The sequence below is a fragment of the Balaenoptera acutorostrata genome, chromosome 1 (assembly GCF_949987535.1).
Source record: "Balaenoptera acutorostrata chromosome 1, mBalAcu1.1, whole genome shotgun sequence".
In the NCBI taxonomy this organism is placed as follows: Eukaryota; Metazoa; Chordata; class Mammalia; order Artiodactyla; family Balaenopteridae; genus Balaenoptera; species Balaenoptera acutorostrata.
In genome coordinates this window covers 161,050,848-161,060,867 of record NC_080064.1, presented here as the reverse complement: position 1 = coordinate 161,060,867, position 10,020 = coordinate 161,050,848, and the positions used below count along the sequence as shown (strand labels likewise).

Genomic DNA, 10,020 nt, shown 5'->3' with positions numbered 1-10,020 from the left:
ATATTGACTAGAGAATGATGTGTAGTCCCTAGTTCTTATGCAGCACTCTCAAAGAGCAATGTCTTTAACGTATGACTTCTTCTCTCTTTTTTTTTTTTTCTCCTTTCGATCTTTTTTTTCACTTTCTCTATTTTTTCACCTTCTCTTTGTTTCTACCTCTTTTGGTATCTGTGTTTGACACTCTCTCCTCTTTCTCTCTCTGTTTGCACCTCCCTAAACCTCAGGCTTCTCTGCAGAATGTCAAACAAAGATCGACACATTGATTCCAGCTGTTCGTCCTTCATCAAGACGGAACCCTCCAGCCCGGCCTCCCTGACGGACAGCGTCAACCACCACAGCCCAGGTGGCTCTTCAGACGCCAGCGGGAGCTACAGTTCAACCATGAATGGCCATCAGAACGGACTTGATTCGCCACCTCTCTACCCTTCTGCGCCTATCCTAGGAGGTAGTGGGCCTGTCCGGAAACTGTACGATGACTGCTCCAGCACCATTGTTGAAGACCCCCAGACCAAGTGCGAATACATGCTCAACTCGATGCCCAAGAGACTGTGTTTAGTGTGCGGTGACATCGCGTCTGGGTACCACTATGGGGTAGCATCCTGTGAAGCCTGCAAGGCATTCTTCAAGAGGACGATTCAAGGTGAGTGAGGGTTGCACCTGGCGATACCCACCCTCCTCCAGCCTCATGTGATGGTTGGTTGGTTGGTTTTCGTGGTTCTGGCCCTTGTTAGTCAAGTTGTGCATTCTTAATTCTATCTTGAGTACAAAATAGAAATAGATGAAAATTGATAGTGGAGGGTTTGTAGAATAGACTCCCCACCCCCCCACCCCCCCATCCCCGCATATGCTCCCTATCAATTCCGCGTTTACTATCAAGCTCTAAAGATGGAATGATAATAAGCTATGGGTGGAGTTTGAAAGAGCACAGCTGTTATTAGAGCAGTGGGGGTCTGCATAGCCACTGAACCGATGCGCACTGGACAAATAGTGCTTTTACCTCTTCTGTTCTTCGTATAGGTGAAATGATAAATATTTTAGACCAGTGGTTTTCAAAGTAGAGTGTGCATCAAACTCGCCTGGAGAGCTTGTGAAAATGCAGATCACCCACTCCCAGAGCTTCTGATTCATTAGATCTGTCTTGGGTAGGGGGTCTGAAAATTTATATTTCTAACAAGTTTTCAGACGATGCTGATGCTGGTCCAGGAACTACACTTTTGAGAATCACGTCTCTAAACAAATTTAATTTTCTATGCCCTTCCTTCTTTTCCTGTGGTTGGATGTACTTTCCCCACCTTTTTAATAAATTTGTATGAAAAAGCTTCCAAACTGTACCAAAATATAAAATATGCTTCCAACGTATGTAAGACATACCCAAACCTTTATAGATCTCCGGATTTATAAATAACAATATTATTTCCCACCGAAAAATGTAGAAAAACATGACTAAAATTTGTATGTGACCCTTTAAACTAGGAATCCACAAATACAAAACTCAGCTCCTTTTCAAAGCTATAGATATATATCTTACAGAAAATTACATTTCACTTGTTTAGATCCTTTGTGATACACTTTTGAAGAAAATAGAGGAAGGAAAGAATCATTGTTTATTGAGGATCCCCAGCACACCAGTGATTGTATTCTGCTCTGCTCCGTGGTTTACAAAGCGTATCTTCTGGGAATGTCCTGGCGGTCCAATGGTTAGGACTCCACGCTTTCACTGCTGAGGGCCTGGGTTCACTCTCTAGTCAGGGAACTGAGATTCCACAAAGCACGTAGCATGGCCAAAACAAAAATACCCAAAATGTATCTTCTTAACCAGTTATAGATACAAGTGTGTTTTCCCTCATGTCAGTGGTTCTCAACCTTGCAGGCTCACAGGAGTCACTTGGAGACATAAAAAAAATACTGATGCCTAGGCTCATACCTCCAAATTCAGAATTAATTGGCCTTGGGTGCAGCCAGGGCAAGCGGGGATTTATGAAAGCTTCCTAGTTAATGCTTCATCTAAAGCCGAGGTTAAGAACCACTGCACTATACTGTGCTGTGTTCTGTGACAGTGCTTTTGAAAGTGTGGCCGCTATCAGTATCACCAGGGAATTTGTTAGAAATGCAGATTCCCATCCTTCATCCCAGATTACCTCCGTCAGAATCCCTGGGGGAGGGCCCAGCAATTCGTGCTTTGCCAAGCCCTCCAGGTGACTCTGATTCTCACCCGAGTTTGAGAACCACAGCTCTATTACCGTGTTGCTGCTGATTTACCGCTGACAACTCTTCTTTGTCATCTACTGGTCCCTTGTTGGACATAACTGAAATCAGTTTAATAACTGTGTGACATGCTTACTGGTTTTTAAAGTGCAAAGGAGATGATGTTTGTTAAACTCTAATCCTTCTAAATGTTTTAACAAAAGGTGATTCTGAACCCCTTTATGAGCACAGAGAGTAATCTTCTACCCTTTCCTTTTACGAGCATGTGGGCGGGCAAGTCTTTTCACCCAGTAGCACTGAAGATCAGTGATTGTCCTGAGTGGAACAGGTGGTACCATCTCCCATTGCTTTTGTGCTGTCTATTACATAATCACTTCCTTGATGTATGGCTGATGAATACACAGTTAAAGAGTTAAAGTGCACAGTTGTTCAAGATATCATAACTCTTACATAATAGAGTGGATCTATCAGCCTAATCTTTTCACGGCCTTTCATAGTTTTAACGGAAGAACACAAGCCAAGTTAGTGTGGCGTATGTATGAATTACCTAAATATTTTAATAGCTGTATCTTCATATTTAATTGATCACCATAGCCATATTTTATTCGCATTTTCTTACAAAAATCCTTCATCCACTGGATCTTTATTTTCCTTCTTCTCATTTATAAACTGAAGGCGTTAATACCTACCTCAAGGAATGCTTCTGGATAAAGTGAAATACAAAATCACATGTAAAGTGAGTAAATAAACAATGATGATCTGTATGCAAAGCTTCCTCCCACTTTGGGGCATTTGAAAGTATCTCTTCAGCCTACTTACTAGATTGCAAAACTTGAGAATGAAAACACACTTCAAATCTTCGGGTTCCTACCACCCATTGTCCAACAGTATTAGAATATGGATGCTACAGAACATCTCAAATTTAAACTGTTAGTAATTTGGTTTTGTTAATTCAGTTTACACAGCTCGGGGTCTAACTACACAAAGATAAGGGAGTGTTTGGGGATAAATTAACAAACACTATGTACGCTGGTATAAGCAAAATGGTCTCAAAATGAAAATCACTCCCATTTACTCAACAAATATTGACTAAAAACCTACTGTGGGCCTGGCACTGTGCTGGCCTGAGTTTCAGCTTAGCAACACTGTGTGAAAGCTTGGTTCCCAAAGGTTTGTGGATTGCAGTGAATTCCTCCTATAAATGTCTCCTGCTTTGAGGGAATACCAAAGTTTTTTGTTTTGGGAGGGGGGGGGATTGAAACAACGTGGTCCTCAGTATGTTTTCCAAAGATAGGACAACTATGTGAAAACATTTCCTGACAGTTGTTTAAAAAAAAAGAAAAAGAAAAAGAAATCCTATCGCTTAGCTATTAATAGCCGTGCAATAGTTACTTACCGAGCGATCCCTGGAATAGAACAATTGCACTTCTATCGCTGATTCTTCCTTAGGATGCTGAAATGCTACCCAAAGCCTCACAGGGTGAACCACAGGGTGATTCTTGGCATTGATGTATAGTGCTCAGTTCTACTCCATATTGGAGACAGCAACTTTCAAGGATTTTGAGCAGCAGACATGTCACTGTCCGGATTAGCACTCTGGGCTTGCCCACCTGGCTGTGCTTGTAGCTGGCAGCTGGGTGGCACTCCTGCTGCCCTGCTACCCTGCTAGCTACATCAGCGGGCATCACGCCGTGATACTCACTTAGCCCCCAAAAAGCAGTGAGGCAAATAAAGGGATTAAATTGTGAAAGTGTAATGTAATAATTAGGGCGGTAATTGTAAGGGAGATTGGAACGGCCCCTCCTTCCTCTGGCCAACTAGTGATAGCGATTCAACTCGGAAGATGTTGAAAGTGGCCGAATCTGTTGCATCATCACAGATGCTTAGTCTGATGTGGAAGGGACCATAGAATCCATTCTCATGCCTTGAGGCAGCATTGCAGCCAAACTCTCCTTGACCGATGGTAGTCTTTCCCTTCCCTCCCTTAAAGCTCTCCTGCAGAATGAGAAAGGATTATGCAACTGCCCTTAAGAACAAGTCTTCCCACCATCTCATAGCCGCTATGGCCAAGGGGGTAAGTGTGGCTGCCTGGTTCTGGTCTCATTGACTTGACTAAGGGACATATATATTCAAAGCCATAGTCATGGGAATATTTCCTCTTTAGAATTTTTATTTCTTGTGATAATAATTTAAGATTGGTTATCCAATATGCAATACATTTTAATAGTTGGACAAAATACTTCTTAAATTTAGAGCCAAAAGAACATATATTCAGAGCGCCTCTTGCGAAAAGTAATGAGAATTGTTCTTTTCAAAGCTGAATGTGGTATTCTAGTTGCGAAAGGCAATTAATCATAAATTTCAGTGAAAGTCAACCAGAAAGGCATATTTTATTTATTGACTGTTTCCAAGTTATCATTGGAAAACTATTGAATTAGGTCAACACTTAAGTAAAAGTCAAAGTTTTGGAAGGTTTTAGTTTGCTTTTTTCTTTCTTTTCTTTTTTTTTCTGACCAAAAACTTTTTAGAGGATTTTGACTGCTCTATCATCCCACAGGGTTACAATGGCAGCAATGATTTCATTGTCATTTTCTAGGCTTATTAATTTTTGTGTGTGATATCGTTATTCTGATTGTTTTTTCTAATTCTAGTTTGGCCTTAATTCATAAATGAGTGGGAACTTCTGTGGGTTTTTTTTTTTGGTACCTTCTCATTAAGAGTTTTCCCTGGATTCTTATTAAGGAGGTAAGAGAAGGAAAATATCTTTATATCCCCCCAAAGTCAATATGTGTTTCATTATTTAATTCACAAAACACTAGCCCCGTGAAGTTTTTATGTCTATTTAAGAATATGGAAAATAAATTGTATATATTTATTAATATAACCATTTCAACCGTTCATTCTTGTGCTAGAAATATGGCATTCCCCCCTCTTTTAAAAAGGATATTATATATTTTAAAAATAGGAGATTTTTTTTTTAAGATATTCTTTCTAGCATGGGTTTTGGATTCATATAAAACCAGGTCCAAGTCTTAGCCACTTACCTGCTGAGAGGCCATAACTTCTCTGTGCCTCCCTTCCCCAGGTGGTAAGGATTAAATGAAGAGACTATCAAAGCACCTGGCCCATAGTAAGGGCTCAATAATTGATTGACGCTGGTTGATACTGGCAGTATGACTGGACTATTCAAGCACGGGGTGGTTCAAATACTCTAGGACAAATAGATGTCTTTGATGCTAAACTAGAAGGACCTGTGAGCTTCTCAGCTCACAGCTACCCCCCTTTTGCTCTGATAGTAAACTTTCTCTCCCTGTAGCCATTTTTCACAATAGTGCCCTTTTATATTAGAGGGCATTTAGGTGGGCCGATTGGAAATTTGATTGGTTTTATATAGTTTTTTTGGTTTTGTTTTGTTTTGTTTTTTGACTGTGCTGCTCGGCTGGTGGGATCTTAATTCCCTGACCAGGGATTGAACCCAGGCCCTCGGCAGTGAAAGCACCGAGTCCTAACCACTGGCCCACCAGAGAATTCCCCTGGTTTTATGTAGTTTTGTGGTGATCAATTAATTTTTTTTTCTGTGACTGTGGATGGGAAACTAGGTTAATCAGAAAGGGAACCTGAATCTTATCACTTGAGTAAAATATCCCAATTAAGCTTTGAATATGGGATTCAGGAAATAAAAAAGCAGAATGTCTTTGCAGCGTGAAATCTAGGAGGGACCATCATGAGAACCAAGTCCACTGCGGATGCTCGTGGGACCTGAGACAGTGTACACCCACCTATTGTGTATGTAAATATGTAAGCGTTTGTAAATTAAGATAACAAACTGCTAAGTCAAATATGTTCTGTTCTCTTATTTGACAAATACGCCTTCACAGTGGCCTGGGAGGCTAGCTTGGCGTTTTTAATTCTTAGACTCTTAGGAGTTTTGTGTCAGAAAGAGGCAGTAGAAGGAGAGCCAGCTTTTAGCTTGCAGCCCAGCCCATTTCTCTTCCTTCCCCTCTGCCTTCCATCATGTCTGGTACGTAGTGTGGACACCCCTGCCCCCATGTCCAAGGCCCATCCACCCCTTCCTAACAGCTGCACCTTGACCACGCACAGGCCTTGTAATGTGCACTCTGGCACTGCGGTCCAGCCCAGGCCATCTTTCAGAGGAGCGACCCAGGGGAGAGGGCCACGCAGGTCCTGGAACGGGGTTTGTAGGGGCTTATCCTGGGAATTCAGGAGTCCCGGGTACTGGGGATCATGCGGTCCAAACGGGGCTTGTGTCCTTAGCCTGTGGAAGGGCTTGCACCATGATACTTTCTAAAGCCCAGGGCTTTCGGGTGGGGGGCCCTCCTAGTCTGAGTCCAAAGGTGACACTGATAAGAGCCTAAATCTCACCTTAATCATAGGGCATTAAGAGGAGGAAGGCATATGCTCAAGGTGAATGGGCACAGTCTATGTGTCTGCTATTTTCCACCCTGAATTGTTGACTCCTTCCTGAAGTAGACGGCTTAGTCCTAGAGGACCTTTCCTGGATGTAGCATTTTCTTTGCCATCATGTGCTATTTTAGTCTCAGAATAGAATATTTGCAGCACTGGCGGAAATAACTTACAAATGGAGTGTCTGTACATCATATGAACCTTACCAAGGAAAATAATAAGGTATTATCTGTTCAACTTAAATAGCATTTAGAGAAAATAACTATCCCGGTTTGTATGTAGCATCTTCAAAATGAATATGTTCTAAAATTAAAATTCAAAATAATATGGAATTGTCTAAATTGACTTAACAAATCTCATTGATTATCAGTTTGGATGCAGTGTTAAATTAAATACTGAGGTGATATTTTCAAAAGAAATATTGTCTAAACCTCATTTGCTTTAACTCTGAGCTTGCTTTTGTTATGTTTAACTGACTTGTCCACTTTTCCTTGCATGTGATGCCAATTTTGTCTGAGTTTTTGAAATGCATGAATGTTGCCAAGTTATCAATGAGAAATATTATTCTCCTGCTACTTTAGTTGTTAGCTTCAGTGTTTATTTTAATAGTAAAATTTAGTATTGCAGGCTTTCTTTGTGGGTAAAGAATATGTATTATGCGAATTGATATTTTAGGAAACAGCACAGTTTACAGTTTGATCTCTCTCAGTTTTGACTTAGTGGACCCACTTCTCAGGATAAATGAGTAGTGATTCCTTTTTCATGGTTTGTTCTGACCTTTAGGAATTGGCCTAAATTGTCATCACTTCTGAGGTTGTTGAAGAGCTAATGGTAGCAAAATTCTTCTGTAAAGGACCAGAGGGTAAAACAGATAGTAAATATCTCAGGATCTGTAGGTCACATGCCTTCTCTGTCATGTACTCAATTTTGGTTTGTTTTATTTTTTAAGCTGTTTAAGAATATAAAAACCACTCTGAGCTTGAGGTCATACCAAAACAAACCTAGGGCTAGATTTGAAGGCTGGCCCTAGTTTGGGTAGCTGCTAGACTAAAACACCCTCACTTCATCTTCCTTGTAGGCAACAATGACTGCCAGGATTTTCATATCAGAGGACTTTCTGGACAGCTTTGCATGCATATCATTTATTTAAATTGAAAGCAAGGTCTCTATCGTGATGATATTTTTTAGCCTATTATCTCAGTTTTCAGAATATTTTTTTTCCAGGAATTAGAATTTTCTAGCCTCTTTTCACTGTTCACTATGACATACACATGTGTGTATCAGCCAGTTAATCAGAAAACAGAATCAATGTAAGTGAAAATAAAGTAACATTTAGAGTCACTGACAAAAAGTTGGATCTTGGTTGTATAAAATAAGAGTGATTAATTTTCAGAGATTAAATTGCATGGTTGGTCTTTGATCAGGGAAAAGAAAAGAGAAGAAAATGTAATGTTCCCCACTATTTTTTTGTCCTTCAGATGTTAGGAACTCACATTTGCAACACCAGCATCTCTGGTATCATTTGCATGTTTATTAAACACATTGCATTATGTTACTGTATTTTGAAAGTCATTTAAAATCAACATATTTTAACCTCCTGAGAGGGTATGTTGTCCAGTTGGGTGACAGTAGATAGGAACCTATCCCATGTAAGGGGTATATGCCAGTGGCATTCAAGGAGGAAAAGAATTTGCAATGAAACTTTTTTATGCCATGGTAAAAAGTCCAACTGTAGTTCACTGTCAAATTAGTGAGATTGGATAATTAGTCAAGTTAGGCAGACACAATTCACTTTCCTAAGCAATATATTTGCAAAACGAGTGACCCTCTCTTCTACTGTCTATGTTATTTCACAGTGGTTGGGAAGAAATTATAGTATGCATTTTATGATCCTCTGGTAAATGATATTGCATTTATTTTTATTTATTAAAAAAATGTAGTAATATCGCTAATTCTTAAAAGTGCAATAGTTACAATTAATAAAAGGACAAGCTTGTTAGTAATTTTTTTAAACTTAGTTCTATTTTCACACTTTAACTAAATTTCTAATATATCTGTAATATTAGTATATTCTCCATTGACTCTACTCTGATACGGCCTACGTTATAGAATCAAAAAAAATACGAATGTTATTCTGGATTATCTTTACACATGCATACTTAAGAGGCTATGCTCTCTCTCTTTTTTAAATTTCTGTGAACTTTTTTTTCTTAAATAAAACCCTCTGCACTCAGAAAATAAAATCCATTTCCCATGGTTCACCTGAGCCAGTGTCCTCAGAAGTAGCAGCCAGGAAGGAAAGGGACTCCCAGGTGCTGATTGTAGGTGGAGCTGGCGTGAGAATTGGTGCCCTCTGTGGTTCCACTGTCCTGGTCCACCTGCGCCATCCATACTTACCTGTTCCGGATAAAGTCATTTTCTTACGGGAAAGGAAGCACGTGCATTGCCATTTCCTCCAGGGAATTTGTTGGCGAGTAATTCTCTTTTCCTAGCCTGGCCCAGCCTACCACTGGTCAAATCCACAACCTCTCCCAGCACTCCACACCAGTTCTTCCAGCAAATCACTGGTGAGAAGAAAGTTTGTGTTGTTCACATGCTCAGGTCGGAAGGACTTCACGGATCAGTTCCAATTAATTCTTTAAAAAAACCATTTACTTTCTCGTCTGTTAGCTAGGTGGATTTTTGCATCTGTGATGGGACTTCTTCGGTAGTAGGGTGTGGCTGATACTTTGCCTACAGACAGCTGGACTTGCACGCAGGTCACCCTAGTGTTATCTGATGACTGTTTTGATGAAGAGGCTGGAGGCTGTCCTTTGATAACAAGATGAACTCCCAAGAAAAGGTATCAGTACCTCTCTTAACATTCTAATAGCTTTCATTCTTTCCTCTTGGTTCTCCCTCACTCAGAACCAAGCCCTGACAAATAATGCTGTTTCGTTCAGAGAATAACCAATAAATTACCTTGTTAGAATGGCTACCGTCTACAGAGCGTCATATTAAATGCTTGAGCGCAAATACTAGGAAAGATACATTGTACTTCATATTTTTCAAAGTGCATGCTTTAACATATGTTAAAGTAATTACATGATAAAATCCTTCTTCCCCTAAATTCAGAATTGGTTCTGGCTGAATCCAGTTAGGATACACTAAAATGTTCACCCTAAAGGTAGGAAAGAAAACAAAAAAATTGAGTGATGAGAGTTCTGCTGTCTGAAGTTCCTATTGGTGCGAATGTGGGTCACTTTTTTGGGTAATCAGTTGCAGGAGTATATGTCTCAATATGATTTGAATCCTGAGGATTTGTTACTTGTTAGAATTCAGGTTTTGGAAGCTGTGAGACAGGTTGTGAGGAATGGCAGGGTGGCGTTCAGTGGCATGGGTCAGAATTTT

The 10,020-nt window shown here is 40.2% G+C and overlaps 1 protein-coding gene across 4 annotated transcripts in view; it reads left to right on the top strand.

Annotated features, from left to right (window-relative positions):
- The first annotated feature begins 228 nt into the window (after nucleotides 1-228).
- LOC130707487 (cyclin-Y-like protein 1) overlaps nucleotides 229-10,020 on the top strand; it is a 184,873-nt gene continuing 175,081 nt past the window's right edge. For 3 of the 4 annotated variants that reach the window (XM_057542106.1, XM_057542102.1, XM_057542112.1), the window contains exon 1: nucleotides 230-640. In XM_057542106.1, the coding sequence (XP_057398089.1) occupies nucleotides 238-640 (403 nt within the window). In that variant the 5' untranslated portion in view covers nucleotides 230-237. Of the gene's footprint in view, nucleotides 641-10,020 lie in introns of all 4 variants that reach the window. The other variant, XM_057542117.1, reaches the window with a different exon arrangement.